The following is a 24,473-nucleotide window of genomic DNA, read 5'->3' on the forward strand; positions in this document are numbered from 1 at the left end:
CTCCGAATTCCCCTCCTTTCAAGAAATAATTCAATTAAAAAACAAATATTTAAAAAAACAAATGGCAAGAACAAGACAAACGGCGAGAGCCTTCCACAACAGCAGACCAGAAGAACCCTGCTTTACCAATGATGTTCAACAAACAGAATTATTCAGCAAATTGTTGAGAGAAAATTGTCAAGCTTTACGTTCGGATGATGATAAATCTTTGCACTCGAGACTTGCCCAATACAAGAATTGTACCAAACTTGCCCAATTGTGGATGTTGGAAGATATGATGAAGAGTGAGAATGATCATGATCAATCAATCAATGATGTAGAATATTTGAAACAATTACCGGAAGAATTAAAGATTGAAATTGTTTCTTTTATTCCAACATACAGCAGATATCCTTCCGTGTCTACCATTCTCGAATGTTACAGCGTTGGTGGAGGAGAACTTGCCTCTGTTCCAGAGGTTGAATATTTGGATGTTTGGTTCATGACCTTTATGAAATATAGATTGGTGTCAAAATCCTTTAAAGTTGCTATGGAAAACTTGTTATTCAAACCTTGTCTAACAATGGACTTGATATTACTGGTTTTGTTATGAAATGTTTCCTCTCAATTGATAGGAGAATTTGGTTTGTTTACTCATTGTTGGAATCTCACAATAGATTTATTCAAGGTGAATGGGATGGCAAGTTCAACTTGGTTGAATATCCTTTTTCACATCCTCAAAATGATTACGATTATGCAACACAATTTGGTGGCTCATTTACTTTTGGAAATAATGAGAATAATTCAACTAAATTTGAATCAACTAATAATAATCTTGATTTGAGCTCTATTGATTTTAATTCAATCAAATCCATTGAGGAAGAATTAATTACAAAGAATGAATTCTCTCTCGAAACACCATTTGATATTACTTGTCAGTCTAAGGAGAAACAAGTTGTTGATCTAGTAGCGAAACAGAGTGTGAGAATTGCACAAGTCTACAATCAATTCAGCCATACAAATATGTCTGCAAGAAGCGACTTTTCCAATAATTGCATCAATGGTTCTATTAAAACCCTTGCAATTTCACTCTCAAGTACTACATTTGTGAGTGGAATACTTGATCTACTTCCTAACATTGAGCATCTTACCATTATTCTTTATGACAGTTTGGAGCTATACCATAGTTTGGCCAATTTAAGATTGACGAGCAGAACTAATTTACAATCAGTGAACGTAATAGCACTAAAAAATCTTATATGGAGCGATTTTGCAGGATTTTTTCCTCCTAAGATTACTACTTTTTACACTTTCCTACAAGATGGGCCATTAAATCAGTATCATGGTTTAGAGATGTATCTCGACGGTAAGCTAATGCAAAACGAATTTACCCAACAAATTGCAACTGATCCCTCTTTGATTACACCGAAACTCTTTTTCAAATCATGTGACTTTAAATTTTTCAAAGAAATAGCTCACAAGTACACGCTCTTCCCATTTATATCAGGAATTAGCTTTTTCTTTAGGGTTAGCAAATTTACTTCTTTGGAAGAACAAAAATCCTTTACAAACTTTATTGCCAAAAACTATCCACTGGAGGGTAAGTATCATTTTCATTTCGATTAACACGTAGAAGATTTTGCATTATTTTTTGCAGGAATGCAAAGAAGTAATGACATGAAAGATCTCAGTTGGAAACAATACTTGATATACCTTTCAAATAGTTATCACAATGGTAGAGTAATGACTGACTCATCAAATGTACCTCATTTACTATACTATGGATTGGATTTAACAAACAATATACTCAAACTAAGTTTTCCAAATGGTAATCTTGCAGCTTTATTATTGGCTCATTTGAAATTTTTGAAAGAAAAGAATTTGTATCAGATAGATGTGTTTCCATTGAAGCAATGTTTTATTCGTCATCATAAAACAAAACCGTGGATGGAGCAAGCTTTGAAATTATTGTTCTTTGCCTGTGAAAATTTAACAGAGGTTGAAAAATTAGACTTCTTTGGAGACTTTAAGTGTTCTCATTATAGTTTCAGTATTGTTCATATAATAATAATAGGATTTCAAGTGGATGACTACATTTTCCAATCTTTAATTAAGCATATTCCAACTCAATCCCTTCTTGTAAAGACTTCAAATATTTCTGTTAGCAATACCTTCTTTCATACCCTACATATTGCCATGAAAAACCCACAGTTAAGTAATGACACCATTTTAAAATTAATAGAAAAAGAGCCAGCATTGGTATTACAAGTGGATAATGAAAATCTCACACCCCTTCATTATGCCTGTAGTGGTAGTAGTAATAGATGGCCTCTTATTCCACACTTAGAGAAGATTGCTGGTCCAAATTGTTGGTTTGCATTAGATTCAAATCAAAATTCACCTCTTGATTATGTAAAACTTGTTACGGGATCTTTCAGTCATCTCTTTCCATACGGACCTAGCCAACTGTTATAGATTTAGGATTCAGAAACCAAATCATTCAAATGTTGCACAGAATCCTTAAATGCCGAAACGTGTGGTCTCTCAGGTCGTTATTGATACAAGAGACATTAATAAACTTACTTTTATTTAGAATTCAGAAACTGGGTAACTCGTAATATTTATAATTCGCCAAGTTGAGTTGGAGTTAGAAACATTTTCTGTGCACAATGCAAGGGCCAGCCTCTTCGTATTCTTCATTCGTTATCCACATATGTTGAAAGGTTGAAAGACTCGCCAGGATCGAGCCACCAATCCAGTTAGAGTACTTTCTCTCTGGTGGAGCCACAACCTTAATTTTCATGGCTGTTGGGCTGAGAGCTACCACTTCTTTGGTCAATCTTTCTGCCATTCCTTCTGTTAACGATAAACCACCTCCAATTAATAAATTTCCATATAAATCCTTTCTATTGTCATTGTCAGTTGCTGCAATGGAATTAAAAAATATTTCACCAATTCCTGGTATTTCTTTCCCAATTATTGTGGGATTGAATAATATTTCTGGACATGCAAACCGTTCGTGAGATAGATTCAACACTTGACCATCTGGTAGTTCATATTCCATATCTAATTCACTAGAACATTGAGTTTTTTCATACTCTTTATCATAATCCAATGCTATATAACAAACTTTCTTAATCATTTCCTCCACAATTGATCTTTGATTTGTTAAATTCATTCCCTTACTCTCCTTCAACAAATGAATCATATAATCAACCATATTTGATCCTCCGAAATTAAATCTTAAAGTTGATTCTGCAAATGTATATCCCTGAAAAACAGGTTGAATTTGAATTACACCATCTCCTAAACACATACTCAATGCTGTTCCTCTCCCAGATGCATAAACAGCAAGAACAGGAGCTGGTGTCTTGTGAACTCCTCTCATTTCAAACTTTTCAAAACAATATTCCACTAGTTTTTCAGAATTAGAATTTGGATTCATTACTGCATCTGAAAATAAAACATTACTTCCACGAATATGCTCTTGACTTAATTTCAATTCATTAAAAAACGTAAATTCCAATAATATATCCATCAAATCCCAATTTTTAACAATTCCATTCTGAATAGGATAGTGAAGATTTAATATTCCTCTTCTACTGTGATTCTTTGCTTCATCACCAATATAGGTTGATCGTTGACTTGGACAGATCATGGCTGGTAAATATTTTGCTGTCCCGATACAAGAAGAAAAGACTGCACGTGGAGCATCATCTCCTGCAAAACCTGCTTGAATAGACGAGCTGCCACAATCTAGAACAAGGTTCAGAGGTTCATCTACTACTGACATTTTTTTAAGTTCACTTGTCTTGGTGTTTGGTTACTGCAAGACAGTTTTCTTTTAAAAATAAAATTATCCTCCCATGCCGGGAATTGAACCCGGACCTCCTGGGTGAAAGCCAGGTATCCTAGCCATTGGACTACACGGGAATACATTCAAATTGAAAATATTACCCTCATCAAAATTATTTTTAATTTACATTGTGAATTGATTAGTTATTTTTTGATGGTTATTATTGGTGGATACTTCTTTAATCACACAAAATCTTAATTTTATTAAGCATAATAGGAAGGAGAGCTGGTTTGGAATAGGTCATGAAGAGTTCTTAATTGATCCTCAGTGAATTTCATTTCATGAATTTGCCACATATCTGAATGGCATTTGATAAATTCTTGGAATGTCTTTTTAACAGTTTCTCTAATAGATTGAACACTATCATTGGAGAACTTGGCCAAAAAGACGAGCATTTCTGGCATAAAATCAGGAATGGAATATGGGAATGCCAAAGCAACAGCGCTCAACCCAAGGATACCACTGTGACGATCAATACTTTCCTTTGGGAGTTTGTCATTGGTTGTCTTCTTTGGTTTGGTTGCCTTTTCTTGGAATTCAGGAATCAACTTTTTCGAATAGTCAGTGCTGCTGATCTTTAAGAAACCTGAGAGCGTAATAGAGGCCATTTGTCTAACTTCTGGCTGAGAGTCTCTGAGCATTGCTGTAATAATTTCAAATAATTTTGGAAGCTTTTCTTGCAAGAAGAATTGTTGTCTATAAGCAAATATTTGTAAACATTCCAAAAGTGCGCTTCTAATAGACCAATTAGCAAAGTTGGAACATTCCTTGGTTACAATTTCATCATACAAAAAGTCAATCAATTCATTGGCCAAACGAGAAGTGAATGCATATCCAGAAAGGATAATGATATCATTTTGGCAAATAACTTGTAAATCCTCATCATGAGAAGTTGTATGTTCATAAATCTTGGATACCAATTTGATATGATTCATTATTTCTCCAGATCCACAGTGAGGAGAACTTGAGTTGAACAAACTAGCAACAAAGCACAAGACAGTCTTGCTGAGATTCTTAAAGTCAGAGTATTGACGTTCGAATTGTGGGCTCTCTGAAGGAAGTGATCTTAAAGACTTTTCCATTGATTCAAGTGATCCATAAACCTTGAGGTTGAATTTCCTGAGGAATTCATGTTGTGATTCGTCAGTGGAAGCATTCACCAAACCAAATGTTGGAAGATTGTTATGTTCCAATCTTCTTGGATGCCATAAGGATTTAAAGATAAAGGAAATAAACAGTCCTACGTATTCTCTAACTTGTTCAGAGTGATGAGAAAGAGAAATTGAAAATATATCTTCCAACAATTGTTTCATAATGGTTGGACTTCTCCAACTGATTTCACCAACAATACCATACAAATATTTCAAATATCTAACTTGAGCGTTGCTGTCAGCTTCATTATCCTTCTTTTCGAGGGCAGCTCTGGTCTTCTTAGCAATAAAATCTACAATCCATCCAATACGTCTGATATCTTTATCACAGACAGCAAACTCAAATCCTTCACACAATTCAGAAATACAACTCATAGAACAATTTTCCAAGACTTTTTCAAATATTTCTGGAATGATGAATTCGTGGATGGCTTTAACCTGTTGATCATAATCCCAGTGTTTCATACCTCTGATTAATCCTCCCATAATTTCAGAAATTAAAGCCACATGGTGAGTTTCTTCAGTTTTACCTGTTCCAATAGTTGGCATTAAAAGTGATTGAATGTAAGGTTTACACATATCAAGAATACCAACACTACCAGCTTCACATGGGAAAACCTGGAACAAACCCTTAAATAATTGAGCATTAGATTCATTGAAACCATCATCTCTAATACTCAATAACTCAATAAAGTTTTGTACGAAATCCTCTTCTATTACTGTTGAATAAATTTCCTTTTTGAAAATATTATGTTGCGTGGTATCTTTTGGAGCAGAATAGTCATAAACTTCGACTTTAGAAGGTAAATTAAACCATCCAAAGTAGTTCTTCTCATAAAACTTGGCATTCTTGAACTCTTCAGCAGAATTTAAATTGGTACCCAATGCAACCCAATCAAGAGTATTGTGTTTGGTCTTTGGTTCAGGTTCAACCATTTTCGTTGGTTGTCTTGGCTTGTATTGGCTCAAAATTAAATTGACTGCTTCGTACGAAATTATTCTAGTCTTTTCTAAATCACTAATCATTTGTCTAATTGTAAATTTAGCAGCTTCAATAGGGAATACTTGATCTGGTCTAATCATTAACATTAAGAAACTGCTGACAAGAGTTTGGTATTTCCAATGCCATCCTCCATTCATTTTGGCAAGATCTGAAACATTAATGATTAAACTTCTATATTTTTCTCTATCTTGATCAGTTGCAATTTGAATATGATAGAATGCATTGAAATAGGTTTCATAGAGTTGTGCCAAACGTTGTTGGATACTTTGCTTTTCAATATGGCTGGTTTGACAAAGAATCATAATAAGTTTAGAACACAAATCCCAATCTCTGATAACACATGAAACTGCAAATGGTTTTTCCAAAATGAAAATAGCACCTGTTCTTTGTTCATCAGTTGAATTCTTGTCTGCAAGAACATCAATGAGCAGTGGTAAGAAACTCTTAATTACTTTGTCAGAAAACTTATTAATACATGACATTAATACAGATTGAGCACGTTTTCTAACTTCAGAGTAAGAGTGGAGTGAGAGACGGAACAAATCATCGAGTAATCTTTGATGAGATTTGGTGTAAGGAATAGACTCATTATGTATAACACATCTGACTTTGTATTCCAATAGGGCTTGGATTAAAAGTAAATATCTTGGATACTTGTTTGGAGTCTTTGTAAAAACATCCTTATAACTGTGTTGTTTTACAAAATCATGAGAAGATTTCTTCTTCTTGTATCTGTATCTAGTGTTACCACCTCTCATAGCTATCATTGGGAAGAATACTTTACAAACCTTTCCAATAAGATTTGGATCCTTATCAGATCTATGTTCGAGAATAATAGTAGTAAGTTCATGAAGAGTATCACAAACTTGTTCATATCCCACAGTCAGAGGTACATCAGGACAACGTTTAGCAACACACAACCCAGCTTCAATCAGTCTAGAGTTTGGATATTGATTCATATCCTCTAGAATATCCTTATCAAATTCTGGGAATAAAGTATTACCACCTCTCATCACATATCTGATAAATATTAAACTATTTTTCAGTTTTTGAATATCAGGAATGTTACCTTCCTTCTCTTTCATAACTTTTACACATGTTTTTACACAATCCAGAGATAAATTGAGATAAGTATTGCAAAGTTCATTAGCAAACCTCAACTCTTCTTGAGATGGAATATGCCAATTAATTTCAAAATCATCCAGTGAAATAAATTCTCCCCATGAGCTCCAATGAGAATGTTTTTTAAATTCTTCAGTATTCCATTGGCTAGCATTCACAGACTTGAGTTCCATCAAGTAATATTTTGTAAGAGAACGAAGAATATTTCTGAATAATTTTCCACTTGTCTTGACAACCTTTCTCTTGTCGCTTACATAGCATAAAGATATAATTGTTTCAAGTTGAGATCTGTACTTTAAGAGGTGATGGCCTGTTCTGTAACAAACCTGTCCTAGGATTTGTAAATAATATTGTGTTTCCATCTCGGTTAAATTCTTAAGCGATTTTCCATCTCTATTTACAAGTTTATGATAGAGCATTGGAATAAACATTGCCAATGTCTGTTCAGGATATGCATAACTTAGTGAGGAGCACATGTGTGCAATATTCTTTCTTGCATTAATTAAAAAGTTGGTTTCTACAAATTTGTAAATTCTCTTCAAGCAAATATCCAACAAGTCAGTAGACATTTGATTAAACAGTAAATCACAAAGACCCCAGAACATACTAGGAGATATTATATCTGAATCACCTTGGTTTGCCTTTGGATCTTGTTGATGAGATAAGACATTGAAGATTCTTTCTAAAAGTTCAATACTCCACTCTTCGAAAATTCTAATAACCTCAGGAGGTGTTCTATCTCCAATTGAGGAACCTGTTGTACATAATGGAACACAAACCAAGAGGGAAGTATAGAATTTGAAAGTGGAGAAGGTTTTTGTTGGATCATTTACATCAATGCCAGGCAGTGTTAATTGGAGTAAATTTGAAAGATAATTTGCACCTTCAGGATAAATAGAATACTTAAGGAGAGGGAAAACAACCAAAGAAAGGGTTTCTAAAGCAGAAATAGTTTGATGAGTACTCGTTAAAGTTTCTAATGCATAAAAACTTCTTTCCATTAATGAAGGAAAGACTTCTTCAGGAGAAATGTAAGCCAAATGCTTGAGTGAGTGATTGGCACATGTGGTCATTTGACTACTCTTTGAGAATAATGATGTCATAGCTAAAGGTTGAACTATTTGAACAAATGCTTTACAGTCATCACTGCTTAATCTATATTCCTCTGGAATCCAAGAATATCCTCCATTCTTTGAAGGAATATAATTATTCTCAGAGAATTGATTCATACCTCTTTCAATATCCAATCTCTTACCAAATTTTGTACATAAAATGAGAAGGAAATCGGCACATTTTGTTGTCCATTGTCCTTCGTTTGAAGGCTGATAAAAGTTGGAGATGGATTTGATTAATTGTTTCAAATATTTAAGGGTATTTGAATTTTTAGAAATCATCCAAACAATTAATTTAGCTGAATTTGCTAAAAGTAAATTTTTAGCAATATCAAATGGTGTAATTAAATTAAGTTCATCTGATGGATATTCATCATAATTCGATGGTAATGGAGTGTTACCAATAGGTAAATCAAAGCATTTCATGACTTTAGTGAAAATATATTCCAAATATGGATCCCAGTTAATATAACCAGATTGATCTTGTGACAAATTAGCAAACAGTAAAAAGAAGCTCAAGTCCCAAGTTGGATAAACACCAATCCAATCCCAGATACCCAAAAATTCATCCATCCATTTTCCATAGTGATTATTTTTGAATACCTCCTGACTTTTGTTGTCATTTCCTTCCAATCTTGTTGGTAAAAATATACTTAAGAAGGATTGGGCTTTGAATATTTTGTGATCATTAATACATAACATTGGTCTGAAAAATTCTAGCATTTCTTCAGTAGAATTAGTGGAGAAATACCTCTTGATTTTTCTAACCAAGTCAATTAGAGCAGCACCATGTTCTCTTGGACTATAGGTAGAAATACGAAATTTCTTGAAATATGTTTGGTCAAGAATATCATAAACTACTCTCCAATCAAAAGTAATATCGAGTACTTCTCCTTTTTTAATGAGAGAAGACAATCCATAACAACATTTTGCTTGAGTTGAAAAATCAACACTATAGATATTCTTACTAGCAATCTTTAGGATGTTGTATAATATTAAACACAATTCCTCCTTTTCCTTGATTAGTAGAGGATATTTAATCTCGGTATATCTTTTTAATAAAAGAAGAGAATAATCTAAATGTTCCCAGTTAATATTTTCTACACAAAGATCATTTGGAGTATACATTCTAAAATGTTGAAACAATTCCTTCCTCCATTCATCACTTTCCTCTGGAATTACTTTACTAATCTCAGGTGGAAGGAATTTATGATATTTATACAACATTCTTTCTGTCTTTACTTTTTTGTTTTTGTTTTCTTCATTGTTTGGTAATTCTGCAATTATGGAACCTGAATCGGATGACAGTGTTGATGATGGTACAATCTCTTTATGAGTGGCATCGTCTTCCTCGTAGGTACGCTTCATTTTTTTATAGTCTGCTTTTGAATGGAAATTATGCATTTCGAGGCAATGGGTAGTGGCAATGTGATGGAGTGCTTTGTGCGTTCATGTTGTGTGCTTGATTCAACCTTTAGCTTCGCTGCTGAAAAATATTGAAGTCTTAAAATTAAGATTATTATTCCGGAAGGCACAAACAACTAAAAATACTTGTATTATTACTTGCATTATATAATTCCAAATAATCATTTAGATGATCTAATTGGACCATTACAATACTAATAAATCATATTCTTGTTCGTTTGATGTTTGGAATTAGATCATTTGTTATTCTCATGTCTTCAAAATATTCTATCCAGATAGCCTGGTTGAGAATCTTTCTTGAGGTGTTGGAAATATTCTTGTCGTGTTCAAACTTGTTGAAGAAGGTCACCACAAAACACTTAAAGCGAAGGGGTGATAAACTGCATATTCAATAAAATAATAGATTTTCGAATCGAAAAAAAACAATACAACTACTAGACGGCATTTAACAATGAGAGAACAAAACAACTATTTCAAACCACAACAAAGCCGTTATCAACCATACGACCGTAATGGTGGTGGTAGTGGGGGATACAATAATCAAAGAGGTGGCGGTGGTGGCCGTTATGGAGGTGATAACGAATTCAGAAACGATAGAGGTCCAAGATCATTCAACGATAATGAAGCAAGTGCTGGTCCAGCACACATCAGAGAAGATGAACCAGAAGAAGATTTATTCAATAAGAGAAACACTGGTATTAACTTTGAAAAGTATGAAAATATTCCTATTGAAGTTTTTGGTAGAGATCCTCCAACTCCACTCGCCACTTTTGAAGAAGCCGATTTACATGAACTTTTAATGACTAACGTTAAGAAGAGTGGTTATACTAAACCAACACCAATTCAAAAGCACTCTATGCCTGCTATTGTTACTTCAAAGAGAGATATGATGGCTTGTGCTCAAACTGGTTCCGGTAAGACTGCTGCTTTCCTCTTGCCAATTATTAATGCTCTCTTAAAATCAGGAATTCACAAGGATAAGAGAAGATTTGCTCCAAACAAGGGTAATCCAAAGGCTGTCATTCTTGCTCCAACTAGAGAATTGTGTCAACAAATTTATGATGAATGTAGAAAGTTCATCTTCCAAACTTATTTGAAGACTGTAGTTGTTTATGGTGGTGCTTCAAGTGGTTATCAAATGAAACAATTAGAAAGAGGTGTTGATATTCTTGTTGGTACTCCAGGTAGAATGAATGACTTTATTCAAAGAGAAAAGCTCGACATGTCTGGTGTTCAATATTTGGTTTTGGATGAAGCTGATAGAATGTTGGATATGGGTTTCGAACCACAAATTAGATCTATTGTCGAAGGTAGTGGAATGCCACCAAAGGGTGATCGTTTAACTTTATTATACAGTGCTACCTTCCCTAAGGAAACACAAAAGTTAGCTCTCGACTTTTTACATGATGAATTGTTTGTTCAAGTTGGTATTATTGGTGGTACTACTGATAACATTACACAAAGTTTCTATCAAGTTGACAGACGTGGTAAACAAGATAAGCTTGTTGAAGTTTTGACTGAAAAGAAGGAAGAAAGAGAAAAGACTCTTGTCTTTGTCCAACAAAAGAGTACTTGTGATCGTATTTATGAATTGTTGACTCCTCTTGGATTCAAATGTTCAGTTATTCACGGTGATAAGGATCAAAGATCTAGAGAAAGATCATTGAGACAATTCAAGGATGGTTATACTAATATTCTTGTTGCTACTGATGTTGCTGCTAGAGGTTTGGATATTGAAAAGGTAGCTCACGTTATCAATTATGATTTGCCAAAGGAAATTGATTCATACATTCACAGAATTGGTAGAACTGGTCGTGTTGGTAACTTGGGTATTGCTACTGCTTTCTTTGATCCATCTGAAGATGGTAAATTGTGTAGAGAATTGGTTAAGATTTTGAAGGATGCCAATCAAGAAATTCCAGAATTTATTGAAAATGCTGCTTACAATCCATTTGGCGGTAGAGGTGATGGTGGTTTCAGAAGAGGAGGCGGTGGCTTCAGAGGAGGTAGAGGTGGTGGTAGAGGTGGATTCGGTGGTGGATTCAACAAGAGATGGTAAAAATCCTCTATAGTTTTTTGCGAGCACAATAAATTGTGGCTCACAAGCGCGGTAGGAATAAGTGAAATAGAGATCTAGTTCAGGTAGTTAAATTGCTAATTGCAATTTTCAATGCAATGTGAACTGTTTAGAGCTAGATTTTGAAGAAACATGTGTTGTCTATCGTGCTTGCGCAGCTTGTAAATATTATTAATAACTGAGTACCCTAGGCTATTTAAGGCCAATTTTGTTTCTAAGGCAACTAACTGAATATTTTGTGATGCGATTTTTTGGTTAATAAAATGATTAATCGCATCACATTTTTATGAATTAGTTGAGTTAGTATGTGAACATTGTTTCGTTTTTCAAAAATATCAAGTTCTCTTTCAATGTCTAATAATATTTCTATTCTTCAAGAAAAGATAAATTTTAAGAGTCCGTATCAGTGCTATTAGGAAAATTAAGAAAAAAAAATGACAACAACTAAACTTTCAAATCCTACAACCAAACACGATCTTTGTGTCTACGAATGGAACGACACATTCAATGATGAAGCAACAAAACCTGAAAAATTAGTTTGTATTTTTCACGGAGCTGGTAAGTGACAATTTTGAAAATTGATAAAAAATCGAATGTTAAAAAGGAGGAAGAGGATTGCAGTTTGAAAAAACATGCGAAATTTTAGCTAAAAACCATCCAGATTGGCATTTTGTCACGTTTGATCAAGTTGGTCATGGAGGATCTTTTTCAAGTGATATTTCATACCAGTGGTCTGATTTTGAATTTGATTCACTCTACTCAAATGCAGAATTCATTGTAAATCATTTCAGAAATAAGTATCAACAAAAAGATCACAAAATTGAACTGTGTATTGCTGCTCATAGTGTGGGCAGTGGATTGGCTATGCGTTACTGCATCAATCATAGAGACATTGTGTCAAAATTAATTTTACTTGGAACAAAACCTGAGGCTCCAGGAAAATCACCTGTTTGGGTATTTCCTTCTTTATTTTTGGAATTAATTCGAGGTGTTTTCTCTGCATCATTTGCCAAGCTGGCATATCATGAGTCAACTCCAATAGAAGTGAAAGAAGCCGAGTCAGAACACACTAAAAACAATACCATGTACATGATGAAAGCTATTTGCACACAACTCATATGGCCAACTCAGGAGGAAATTGCTACTATTAAGGTAAAGACACTAGTCATTTCAGGAGAAACAGATGGTTTAACACAACCTGAACGTGGTAAAGTAGTGCATGAACTCATTGAAAATAGTCAATTCTGCATTATTGAAGGTGCCTCTCACAACATGATGATTGAAAAGCCATCCATTCTAGCAGAGAAAATTGAACAATTCTTCATTGCAAATGAACAATAAAGTTTACAATCCATTGTGTTTAACTGTTGCAACCGAAACTTTTGCCAACTTTTCTCGAACGGAAATAGTCTAATAAGGAAGACTTTCCCTTAGATGGATCTTTTGAAAAATGTCAAAGAAGAGCGGCAAAATAATTAATACAAAGCAATCGGTGCAGTAGAGACAACAGAAGGTGATATATTTTTTAGCTGCCTCATTAATGATTGCCACAGAGATAACAGAACGACCAAAAAATAAATGACAACGCTACTCACTGAAGTGCCTCCTCGGATTTCTCTTGAGGATAGCTTGATTTTGAATAAGGAAGAAGAGATTGAGGATGAAGGGGAGATGAATCATCATCAACAACAAATACAAGAATATAGGCGGAATAGCCAACAACATTTCTCTCCAATTTATATCAAGCAGGATGCAGAGGAAAAGAGTTCAAAAGGGTCATCATTTCATTCGGGGAAGAAGAGGAGTGCTTCATCATCATCAAAGCGATTTCTAACCCACAAGAATAGCATTAAGAGTATGAGCAAATATTCAGTTTCTGGGGATACTAATTTTTCTCCTAAAAAACTTCCATCAATACATATCGCCATACGACTAAAAAGTCACCCTCGGATTTTACTCCAATCAATTCATCACTAGGATTGCAATTCTCTCCTGTACCAACAAGTTCTACTCTCTTAATGAAAATACATTGCTCATTTTTCTGTAGAGGAACACTTTGTAAACATGAGGATTATCTAAGAACTGTACAATCAGAACATCAAAAGAAGGAAATGTCTTCATCAGTCACCTCTCCTAAAAGAATTAGAAAGTATTATGCTATTGAGGGGCTGAATTCTCATCATGTTACTAATAATGTAATTGCTTCTCAAAGATTATCGAGTCGATTAATCAAAAAGTTTGATATTATAGGACAATTTAAACACTACAATGTAGTATCTGTTGTAAATTTACAGGAGAGAGGAGAACATGCTTATTGTGGAGATGGAATTTTGGAAAAGAGTGGATTTTCATATGATCCTGAGGAGGATTTAATGAAACATAAGAGTATGTATAATATTGTCTTTAGATTTGAATTTTTGAATTTCTATCAGTTCAATACTATAGTTATGCTTTCCAAGACATGTCAATACCAGATTTAAACTTGATGATTAGTGTAGTAAAAACAATGAAATTGGATTCAGAAAAAGGAAGGATACTTGTACATTGTCACGCTGGTTTAGGAAGAACTGGACTTGTGATTTGTTGCTTTCTGATTTATTGTAAATATTTTCATAATCCAACAAAAGCTATACTATTTGTGAGAAGTAGAAGACCTGGAAGTATTCAAACGAAATCTCAGGTTCAATTTGTTTCTCAATTTTATAATTTTTTGACAAGGAGTAGAACATTTTTTCATTCGGCCACATTAAAACTTGCAATGGAAAAGCAAAGAGCAATCTGTAAGTAATAATTTCCATTCTGAAAATCCTAAAAGTTATGTTTTAAGGTTGTGGTACAGAATATATAATTCTAAGGAGAACTCCCAAATTAGTTTTCGAGATTTGCCAACAATTATCAAACATTTTATTTGCTTCGAATAATTTACCTCAATTATTAACAAATTTCTTCCTGTTTAGTCCTGACACAATAACACGAGATTTGGACGCTTACAAGAGCAAAATCAATATCGATGACTGGTCAAGCCTGAGGAGGTGTAATAATTTCCCAACTCTCACCTACTTACTGTTTGATTGGTTGGAAGGATTCGACCCTCCAATCCTTGATCAAACCCTTGATTTTGACCCAAATGAAGATTTGGGGTGGAATTTAAAAGTAAGAGGAATGGTTTTAGAGGTGGAAATTGTTAACGTCCTTGTTCGAACTCTATCACAAATGTTTAGAAGATTAATTGATCAATCATTGGCCGAATCGTTTGTTTTGTTATTCCTGTATAAATTGTGTAAGACAACCCTAGGTGCAGAGGAAGACATTGTTAGATCTTTTATTCGTCAAATGAAAAGAGGATCAACCACAAAATGTTAATAAACAATATTTTCACTATTTGAATTGGGAGTAGTTTGTTTCTTGTTATCTTCACCTTTCATTAACTTTGGCTATGTGTTTATAAACCAGTGTGACATTGAAATCATCAATCAAAAAAATGTCAGGAGAGCAGTAAGTCATTTAAAAATCTTTGCACCATCGATCTAATCACAATAACAACAACAACAATAGCCACTTGATTATATACGATTTTGAAGCGACCAATGAAGGTGAACTAACAGTAAAAGAAGGTGAAATTATTGAAGTTATGGAAGTTTACGATGATGGTTGGAGTTTATGTAAACGACAAAAACAAAAAGGTTTAATTCCCTCATCGTATTATGATGAAAATCCATGTGATGGAGCAAATACACCAGGAGCTTCATCACTCGCATTTTCTCTCAATTCGAATAATTTAAATTTAAACGAACTTCAAATTGATGATAAATCAGCCATTTCGGCCAACAAACATGTGAGCATTTCGGCTGGAGGAATTAAAATTGTTAGAAAGGATTTGGGAAATGCCTCATCTTCCAATTCTAAACTTTATTCACCAACCGGTCCAATGGTAAGTTTTTACAAATTTTTATTGTAATTGACATTTATTATTACAATTGTTAATTATTAATATTTAATAACAATTATTTAATATTAATGTGATCTTTATATAAATTGATAGAAACACTCAAAAACTGAAGCCTTTGCTTTGATTACAAAATTCATTACACAATCTGCCAAACGTAAGAAACTTCGTGATTGGATGTCAATTAAGGAAAATAGAAGTTTCCGTAAACGTAATGAATTAGTTAGAGAATTATTACAGACTGAAGAAAGTTATGTTCAGTCACTTCGTTTATTTGTAAATTCCTATGCTAAACCAGCAAAAGCAAATACTCAATTATTATCTGAAAAGAAATCAAAAATCATCTTTTCAAATATTGAACAAATTTTGGGTATTAATGAAACTGTATTGGCTAGTTTACAAGCAGCTATTATGAAATGGCCTTCAAAGAATGAATTGGGTGAAACATTTAATAGAATGGCACCTTTTTTCAAGGCCTATGTAACTTATATTAACAATTATGATGCAGCTTTTGAATTATTGGAAAGATGTGAAAAGAAAAAGAACAAATTCTTCCAATACATGTCAGATCAAACTGCTAAAAACCCAACAGAACACGGTTTGAGATCACTTTTGATTATGCCAGTTCAAAGGTTTGTAATTTTTAATTGTTGATTTTTACAAAATATTGAACTTTTTTCATGAATTATGTACTTCTACTATTTTGATAATGAATAGAATTCCACGTTACAAAATGTTATTGGAACAAATTCTTGCATCAACACCTCAAGAACATGTTGAATATAAACACTATGAAACTGCATTAAAGACCATCAGTGATGTTGCTGTATTCGTGAACGAGAGAAAGAGGCAAGAAGATGATTCCAACGTCATCTTCACAGATTTAAAGACCAAATTGAGCAAACACTACAAGGCACTTGTAAAACCAACAAGAAAAGTTATTAGAGATTATGTTTTCAGAATGAGAACAAGGGAAAAAGTTGAAAAGGAAGAATATAGAGGATATATTTTCACAGATGCAATGATTATCTTACAGGAACAAAGTGGTTTATTCAATCTTTCAAAGAAATCATTCATGTTTGTTTACTTTTCATTCACAAAACTTCTTGGAAGAAATGGAGCTGAAATCAAGTTGAGTTACATTAACGGAGGCAAGGAAACAGACTTTTCCTTGATTGCAGCATCAGAGGAGGATGCCAAAGCTCTCTATGAAACATTCGACGAAAGAATCAAGAGTATTGAAGAAAGTCAAAGTTTCAAGAATATGAAACTCGATAGAGATTGTTACTCTGTCGGTAGAGAAAGAGCTAGTTTGGCTGAGAAGAGAGATGAAACTAAAGCTAAATTGGAAGCCAATGTAAAGCAATTCCATTCATCTGAAAAGAAATTGAAGAAATTGGATCAATCATTACAAAATCATGAACAAGAATTGAAAAAGCTTGTTGAACTCATTTGTAGGGAACGAGAAGAAAAGAGTAACACTATCAAGGAAATGGAAGGAATCCAAGTTCAATGTGCAGATATTCAAGTTCAACTCAAGAATAATTTGGAGGAAATCAAACAACGTGATGAAATTCTCTTTGATAAGATGTTACACAATGTTGGAGAGGACTTTGGTCTCGTTTTTGGTGAAGACAACCTTGTAGACGTACCTTCTGAATTGAAGAAAGCTCCAATCAATAATACTGTCTATATGAACTCGAGCAGTTCATACAAGCACATTGATATTCAAGCCATTCTGAAAGAGGTTTCCAAAGTGGATGTCTCCATTGGTACAAGACTTGATTTTGAGAGTGATTCACCTGCAAGGTCAACACCAGTCAGTAGTAGCAGTAATATTTCACCTCAAAATATCAGTTCATTCACAGACAATTCTCCAAATACTCCAACAACTACTTCTCGTCCTAAACACATTCTTCCTCCACCTTCTGAACTCAGAAAGTCCATGAATGGTACAAGTGATTTGGGTTTGGCAGCAGCTAAAATGAATTTCAATAATCCACAACCTCCACCACGTCCACCACCATCCAAAACTCCAATCAACAAGCCAAGTGTTTCACCTCCTTCCACTACCAACTCACCAACTACGAGCTCTTTTGGAACTGGTAAACTATTGCCACCACCAAAACCAAGTGGCTCACCAACAACAGCAGTTCCACCACCTCCTTCAACTCAACCACCACCTCCAAAGAAACCCAACATTATCTCCACTCCTCCAAGTACCACTGGAAATAACTCTTTCAAAACAGCTGCCTCTAAATTCGGCAATGATTTATCATCTCCAGGAAAGACCAGTACAACCACGTCACCATTCGGATCTTCAACAAATTCAAATAGTTCCTCTTCATTGAGAATTGGTGGATTTAACAAGCTTAATACTCCATCATCAAATACTCCATCATTACCTTCTCCAAGAGACAAACCATTACCGAAACCTGTTCCTCAAGTTCCACAAACTCAGTCAGTTACTAGCAACAGCAATGGCAGTACTCCAACACTTGTGAAGAAAACTCCTCTTCCACCTCCCAAAAAACTATAAACTATTTTCTCTTGTACTTTAGAATAATACTCAATCATCAACACTGCTCTTCATAATGAATTCAATCCATCTCATTTGGGTATCTTCATTAAGAAAAAGATGAAGGAACCTGCTCTTATCAAATTATTATGGAAGTTTATTGCTACTACTAATCCATTCAATATCTATTTTAGATGCCACATGTTTGTATTGTTAAAATAAATACAAATATTGTATGAGTACTTGGTGCTTAAATTTTGCGCCATTTTGTATTACACAAAAATTTAAAATACAAAAAAAAGACAACACTCAACAACGTGCCTCTTTTCCCCCTCATATAAAACACAATGTTAAAGTCAAGTGGTAGGTTTTTATATTGTTTGAAGAGGATTAGTGATACATTGATGCTGATTAGGATTTTTTACTGACCAAGATAAGGCTAATGCTGCTAACGCTTTTGAATTTGCTACCAAATCGCTGGTGGAAAAGAAGGCCAGAGAAAATATTAAAGCAGAAGAGGACAAGAATAAACCAAGATATGTACAACGAGATGTTTTCATTAAAGATAGTAGTTCCGGATTGAGGGAAGATAGACCAAAGGAAGAAAAGAAAAAAGACGAAGATGATGAATATGACTATCTTCTTGAGGAAGATGATGATGAAGAATTGAGATCACTCAGAGAACGAAGACTTCAAATTTTGAAGGAAGCAAACTCAAAGAAAATGGAATTGATTAATACACGCCAACACGGTAAATATGTGGAAGTTGAGGAAGGAGCATTTTTGGATACCGTGCTCAAGAGCAAGTATTGTGTTTGTCACTTTTTCCATAATGACTTTGAAAGATGTAAAATTGTTGATAAGCATTTAGGAACTCTCTGTCAAAAGTATTGGCAAACCAGATTCTTCAAGGTTAATGCTGAAAAGGCTCCATTTTTCATTTCTAAACTCCAAGTCAGAATGCTTCCAGCAGTTATTTGTTTTAAGGATGGTGTAATGGTGGACAGATTTGATGGTTTTGAGGAATTGGGAGGTGCTGATGATTTCCCAACAGTTAAAATGGATATGAGATTAATCCAATCGAAATGTGTTGGAGCTGACTTGCAATTGTAAATTATTAAATATTTAACTAACTTATTTTCAAAATCTATTTAAACTTTAATTTAAGGTGTTGTGCTTTCTTGTGAAGATTCAGTAGTTTCTGTTGATTCAGTCTTTTCCTCAACGATTGTGGATTGTTCTTGTGGTGGAACTTCAGTTACTTGCTCTTCTGGTTGACTTGTTGGTTCCTCGTTAGTTGATTGTTCTGTTTGTTCAACTGTTTCCTTAGTTTCTGTTTCGGTTGTTTGTTCAGTTTGGGTGGTGGTAGTTTCCTTAGATTCCTTTTGGGCTTTCTCTTGTTTTTCTTTAGCACGTTGTTCCACAATTTGCTTTTCCTTTTCAATTATTTCCACGACAGCCTTCACTTTCTCTTCTGTTTCACCAAAGACAGTGATGGAAGAATCCTTTAAATTGACCTTAACGATAGTATCAGTTTCTGTTTGAATTTTAGATCTTTGTTTGTTAATATTCCTAGCAACCTTAACATCAACCCTCAAAACTTGTTTGTGTTGAGTTTTTCTTTCATGTTCAAGTTCTTTAGAAATGATGGCTTCAACTTGAGATTTGGCCTTTTGGACTTCATCTTGTTTGTATCCTGTAATCTTGATAGTGTTTGATTTCTTCACAACAGTTACCCGTGTGTTAGTTTCCTTTTGAATCTTTTGGGAGGCTTCAATAATTACTTCTCCATGAGCTGGCTTTTGGAGTGGAATTTCAGCAATTGAGGCATCCTTCATGAGTTGTGCAACATGCTTGATAGCAACATCAGCACCTGATCCAGTTCCTGAAATTTTAACTACGTTAGCCTTCTTGTCGATAACTGTATTGACAACTCCGTCAAGATTTTGAATCTTTTTGAGGTTTTCTCCTTTCAATCCAAACAAGAGATCGATCATATCTTCGTGAGATTGACCAAGTTTGGTGATTTGAATTGTCTTTTCTTGGAGACCCTTTTCCAAGAATTCGTTAATGAGCTTTCTGGCAGCCTTAATTTGTTCAGTTGAGCCAGTTATTTTACAAGAACCTTCGAGCTTGTCTACGAAAATATCAGCTCCGGTTTCCTTCTTCCATTGAGAAACAACTCTGGTGAGTGGAACAAACATTTCCATCTTGAAACGAATTGAAGTTGATTCAGTCTTCTTTTTGGTGGTGAATAACTTTTCAATTAATTCCTTAGCTACAGCAACAGTTTCTGGAGTACCCTTAATAACAACTTGACTCAACTCCTTATTGATATTGACATCAGATCCAGATTTTTCTCTGATACTCTTAATGGTGGCACCCTTTTTACCAAAAACTTTTCCAATCATTTCTGGATCAATGTTCATCTTTTCTGTGTGAACAAACTTTGAGAGACTATCAACTTCTTCTTGGATTTGCAATCTCTTGAGAGTGAGTTCTGTAATTTCATTTTTAATGTCTGATCCAGTAACAACAGCTTCTCTGCTCTTGGTATCAATTAATTCAAGCAATTCCTTTCTTTCCTTCTTGAGCTGAGCAATTTGCTTTCTAGCCTTGGTGATGAATTTCTTCAATTCGTCAGATCCAGTGACTGATTCAGAAGCCTCTACAAGCATTGGTTCGTATTGTTGTTTAGCTCTCTTTAAAGCCTTCTTCTTTTCTGAAATTTCCTTTTCAGCCTTTTGGAAATTATTAACAACAATTTGGTATCGTTTGTGAACATCGTGTTGTTTGACAAGTATATTCTCATATTCGTCGTATAATCTTTTAGCATCTCTCAACTTGTTGAATTTTGTCTTGAGTTGTTTCAATTCAGATTCTGGTGTTTCCTTAGATTCAAGTTTAGCCTCAACCTCACTCATAGCCTTGTTGTATGCAGCTACAGTAGAGTATGGCAAAGAAGATTTCTTAGCAATAATAATTTCTTTCTATTTTGAGAAAGATCCAAATAATTCCGAAATGAATATGTTATGTAAAATGTTGTACATACCAATGAAGCTCTTTCATTATCTATTGCTCCCTTTTCCTCTTCAAGATTTTGTTTGTTTACCAAAGCAGTATCATAATCAACTTCGAATGATCTCAACTTGGATTTAATTAAATTCTTCTTTTCTCTTTCCAATTTATTTTCCTCAAGTTTTGATTCAGCTTCAGCCAATTTTTGTTTGATTTCACTTTCAATTTTATCAATTTGTTGATTGAGACTCTTTACACGTTCTCTAGTTTCACTCAACTCTTTGTTACTCAACACGGAAGATTCCTTGAGTGTTTTAGAAAGATTACTAGTATGAGATTTAATTAACTTGTTGATTTCACTGAGACGCTTCTTCTTTTCCTTTTCAATACGGATTACATCATCAAGAGTCAAGGAGACTTGTGGTGCTGTTGTTGTATTCCCTTCTTCAATAAAAGTTGGTTCTTCTTCCGTAGGTTGTGAAAGCATTTTTTCTATTATGAAAATTCGGAAGCCTTTCAAATGATGAATTTTGAGCGCGAAAAGTCCAAGTTGCAACTTCATGCAGACGATCAAGTCATTTTACAAGTGTTGTCATGATGATTGTTTTTAATGAATTTCGGAATTTTAAAAATGATCATTTCCCAAGGAGGAACATTATCTTCTAATTTGAATCTTTTTCCTTCCAACAACATAACTTATTTATCAACACTGATGAATTATTAATATTAATTTTATCACAATTGTTCCAGTGGATAAGGAATTAGAACAATGCAAATGTTACAACTTCCAAGTAAAAAACAATAACTATAACACATCAATTTTAAAAAAAAAATGAGAAGACTTTTCGGAGGAAGTAAGGACAAGGCACCAACTGTTACTCTCGATGATACAAGCAAGAGACTGGAAGATCGTCAGGAAGTGCTCGGAAAAAAGATCAAACAGCTGGAGGCAGAGCTGGCCAAGTTGAGGGATCAAATTAAAAAGACTCCGAATCAAATGATGCAAGAAAGATTAAAGCAAAAAGCTATGCAAGTATTAAAACAAAAGAAAATGTATGAAAAACAACAAGAATCATTGATGGGACAACAATGGAATGTGGATCAAACTAATTTTACAGTCAATACTGTCAAGGATTCTGTTGATACAATTAATGCAATGAAGTACGCATCTAAAACTTTGAAGAAACAATTCAAAGAAGTTAACGCCGATAAAGTTGAAGATTTATATGATGATATTGCGGATCAAATGGAAGATGTGAATGATTTACAAGAAATCATGTCACGATCATATCAAACACCTGAGGAAGTTGATGATAATGATTTGATGGCAGAACTGGATATGCTTGAAGGTGATATGGTTGCAGAAGATGATTCTTATTTGGATATTGATGTGGATGTTCCTAGCAAGAATATTAGCACTGGCAAGCTCACTAAAAAGCAACAAGAGGATGCTGATTTGGAAAGAGAACTCGGTCTGCTACAATAAGGTCATTTAATGATTCTAAAATTTTGCTTGCGTTGTTTTGTACATAAGTTACTTGTATATTAATTAAATTGATTTCAATTCATTTTCTGTCAACTAATTAACAGTGTACATTTGTTTTGATGTATTTTAAAAAGAAAGTGATCTCTAATTCAGTAAACGATTCAATAAATCTCCAATGGTCATACCATCTCTTTCTAACCATTCTGGTTTATCATTCCATTCATCGCCCAGTGCATATGAGGAGCCGATTACTTGTCAGTGTGGAGACAATCTTTTGAATGGCAACCTTAATCTCCAAAGTAGCACCATAAGCCCCACATCCCCATCGTCCTGAATTGATTAATTGACCATTGAATTGTGAAAATGCACTGTAGGCTTTTGTTATTTCTCTCATGATACACTTGTTGGATCTTTCATTTAATTCTACTTCAGTATCAAATGGAATAGCATCAATAAAAAGGAGAGTTTGTGGGCTACCAAATGGTTGCAAATAATTCAGAGATTCATTCAAGGCATTCGATTCTTTCAAGTAAACATGTCTATTAAATGTGAAATCAGTGACATTTTCCAATTGTCTATAAACTCCTTCTACAATCAAACATTCCTCTGCTTCAATTTCTTTACAAATCATTGAAAATGGAAGCATTTCAGGGTAAATTCCAAAGAATAATTCTTCCTGAGTTGAGTAACTTCCTGGACCAATCATTTTGTTTGCAAAAACAGTAGAAATTGAAGTTCTTGTGGACATTTGCTCCATTCTTGAAGGTAGAATTTCCATTACTTGCTTTTCAATTAATTTTTCCATATTTTCTTCAACCAATTGTTTCACATTATTAGAATCTACTCGAATTCTCCTCACTGAAATCTTTTCATTCAAAAAATTCGAATAGCTTTCATCCCTTTTAGACAATTCAACTATTCTAAACATTCTCCTCAAATAATTTGCCAATATTTTCAAATAAGTTTCACTCGAAGGAGTCGACTTGTGAGTCCACTCTCTCAAACTCGTCTCAAATCCAACAAACTTTCTTCCACATAATTGTTTCTTTGGATATTGAATTGCTCCAATCAACATACAGGCCACAAGAGTTGCAATTTGCAATCTGGTCAACTCTACCTTCTGATTAGCTTCTGAACATAGTAAAACTTGCCCATCTGGGAATAATTCAGGAAGAAGCAACACTAAACCTTTCACACAATCCAATAATTCACCATTACTTTCACACAGTGAATCAAGCGTAGAAACACATGTCTTCATGTATGTTAATTCCAACTCATTCTCATCAAACTTTCGGGAAATTACAAAATTTGATGAAGAATTACTAGATTCCCGATAGGAACGTAATAAATCAATTATTTGAGTCAATGAATATGATGTTGAATCATCATTATCAATGCATAGAGCTTGACAAATGGTCCAAAAAGAAACACTTTCTAATTCTTGGTCTTTTTCTGATAATTTTACAATGCCAGAATTTAAAACTTGATCGATAGGTGAGGTTGGAAGGATGAGGTAACGTTCTTGTTGTGACATTTTTTTAATTTTTGTTTACAAAAGAGATTCAATGCTGAATATGAATCTCATTTTGAATGTTACACACTAGATATTACTAGTTTATGTTTGGCGTTGAATATTATCCTTGTGTGACAATCAAAGGAAATATGAAGTAACACAGAAATTTCCTCCATTTACCCAGCTCTACACTCGAGATATAAAAAACTCTAGTGCTACTTTTCAATCCTTTCACTTACAGCTGTACATGGATGCTTTCAGGTTGCC

At 34.1% G+C, this 24,473-nt stretch overlaps 11 protein-coding genes and 1 non-coding gene across 12 annotated transcripts; 7 read left to right on the forward strand and 5 right to left on the reverse strand.

Moving 5' to 3' along the window:
- The first annotated feature begins 45 nt into the window (after nucleotides 1-45).
- NAEGRDRAFT_79637 (uncharacterized protein) lies at nucleotides 46-2,572 on the forward strand. The gene is made up of 3 exons (XM_002677469.1): nucleotides 46-477; nucleotides 525-1,579; nucleotides 2,054-2,572. Exons 1-3 carry the CDS (start codon nucleotides 62-64, stop codon nucleotides 2,452-2,454), a joined length of 1,872 nt encoding a protein of 623 aa, XP_002677515.1. The 5' UTR covers nucleotides 46-61; the 3' UTR covers nucleotides 2,455-2,572.
- Nucleotides 2,573-2,626: 54 nt separating this feature from the next.
- Nucleotides 2,627-3,772, reverse strand: NAEGRDRAFT_48860 (uncharacterized protein; the record flags this gene model as incomplete). Its single annotated transcript, XM_002677553.1, has 1 exon — nucleotides 2,627-3,772. The coding sequence occupies one exon, from the start codon at nucleotides 3,770-3,772 to the stop codon at nucleotides 2,627-2,629; it is 1,146 nt and encodes a 381-aa protein (XP_002677599.1).
- A 68-nt stretch (nucleotides 3,773-3,840) lies between these two features.
- Nucleotides 3,841-3,912, reverse strand: NAEGRDRAFT_t301. The gene has a single exon. It is a non-coding gene; the product is annotated as a tRNA-Glu (tRNA).
- A 126-nt stretch (nucleotides 3,913-4,038) lies between these two features.
- On the reverse strand, nucleotides 4,039-4,575 carry NAEGRDRAFT_4734 (uncharacterized protein; the record flags this gene model as incomplete). The annotated part of the gene is made up of 1 exon (XM_002677554.2): nucleotides 4,039-4,575. A coding segment is annotated over one exon (537 nt), but the record flags the coding sequence as incomplete, so codon positions are not given.
- Nucleotides 4,576-10,058: 5,483 nt separating this feature from the next.
- NAEGRDRAFT_83135 (DEAD/DEAH box helicase) lies at nucleotides 10,059-12,011 on the forward strand. Its single transcript, XM_002677470.1, has one exon. It carries the CDS (start codon nucleotides 10,100-10,102, stop codon nucleotides 11,705-11,707), a length of 1,608 nt encoding a protein of 535 aa, XP_002677516.1. The 5' UTR covers nucleotides 10,059-10,099; the 3' UTR covers nucleotides 11,708-12,011.
- A 148-nt stretch (nucleotides 12,012-12,159) lies between these two features.
- Nucleotides 12,160-13,066, forward strand: NAEGRDRAFT_67230 (uncharacterized protein; the record flags this gene model as incomplete). Its single annotated transcript, XM_002677471.1, has 2 exons — nucleotides 12,160-12,283; nucleotides 12,330-13,066. The coding sequence occupies 2 exons, from the start codon at nucleotides 12,160-12,162 to the stop codon at nucleotides 13,064-13,066; spliced, it is 861 nt and encodes a 286-aa protein (XP_002677517.1).
- A 770-nt stretch (nucleotides 13,067-13,836) lies between these two features.
- FM158 (uncharacterized protein) lies at nucleotides 13,837-14,205 on the forward strand (the record flags this gene model as incomplete). Its single annotated transcript, XM_002677472.1, has 1 exon — nucleotides 13,837-14,205. The coding sequence occupies one exon, from the start codon at nucleotides 13,837-13,839 to the stop codon at nucleotides 14,203-14,205; it is 369 nt and encodes a 122-aa protein (XP_002677518.1).
- Nucleotides 14,206-15,206: 1,001 nt separating this feature from the next.
- Nucleotides 15,207-18,232, forward strand: NAEGRDRAFT_79640 (rhoGEF domain-containing protein; the record flags this gene model as incomplete). Its single annotated transcript, XM_002677473.1, has 4 exons — nucleotides 15,207-15,220; nucleotides 15,281-15,656; nucleotides 15,768-16,303; nucleotides 16,389-18,232. 4 exons carry the CDS (start codon nucleotides 15,207-15,209, stop codon nucleotides 18,208-18,210), a joined length of 2,748 nt encoding a protein of 915 aa, XP_002677519.1. The 3' UTR covers nucleotides 18,211-18,232.
- A 263-nt stretch (nucleotides 18,233-18,495) lies between these two features.
- Nucleotides 18,496-19,331, forward strand: NAEGRDRAFT_79641 (Phd_like_TxnDC9 domain-containing protein). The gene is made up of 2 exons (XM_002677474.1): nucleotides 18,496-18,552; nucleotides 18,605-19,331. The coding sequence occupies exons 1-2, from the start codon at nucleotides 18,537-18,539 to the stop codon at nucleotides 19,300-19,302; spliced, it is 714 nt and encodes a 237-aa protein (XP_002677520.1). The 5' UTR covers nucleotides 18,496-18,536; the 3' UTR covers nucleotides 19,303-19,331.
- A 21-nt stretch (nucleotides 19,332-19,352) lies between these two features.
- Nucleotides 19,353-21,694, reverse strand: NAEGRDRAFT_67234 (uncharacterized protein; the record flags this gene model as incomplete). Its single annotated transcript, XM_002677555.1, has 2 exons — nucleotides 19,353-21,179; nucleotides 21,242-21,694. 2 exons carry the CDS (start codon nucleotides 21,692-21,694, stop codon nucleotides 19,353-19,355), a joined length of 2,280 nt encoding a protein of 759 aa, XP_002677601.1.
- Nucleotides 21,695-22,039: 345 nt separating this feature from the next.
- NAEGRDRAFT_48867 (uncharacterized protein) lies at nucleotides 22,040-22,693 on the forward strand (the record flags this gene model as incomplete). The annotated part of the gene is made up of 1 exon (XM_002677475.1): nucleotides 22,040-22,693. One exon carries the CDS (start codon nucleotides 22,040-22,042, stop codon nucleotides 22,691-22,693), a length of 654 nt encoding a protein of 217 aa, XP_002677521.1.
- A 220-nt stretch (nucleotides 22,694-22,913) lies between these two features.
- On the reverse strand, nucleotides 22,914-24,227 carry NAEGRDRAFT_67236 (uncharacterized protein; the record flags this gene model as incomplete). The annotated part of the gene is made up of 1 exon (XM_002677556.1): nucleotides 22,914-24,227. The coding sequence occupies one exon, from the start codon at nucleotides 24,225-24,227 to the stop codon at nucleotides 22,914-22,916; it is 1,314 nt and encodes a 437-aa protein (XP_002677602.1).
- Nucleotides 24,228-24,473: the final 246 nt, after the last annotated feature.

Source organism: Naegleria gruberi (assembly GCF_000004985.1).
Source record: "Naegleria gruberi genomic scaffold NAEGRscaffold_22, whole genome shotgun sequence".
Lineage (NCBI taxonomy): Eukaryota > Heterolobosea > Eutetramitea > Acrasida > Naegleriidae > Naegleria > Naegleria gruberi.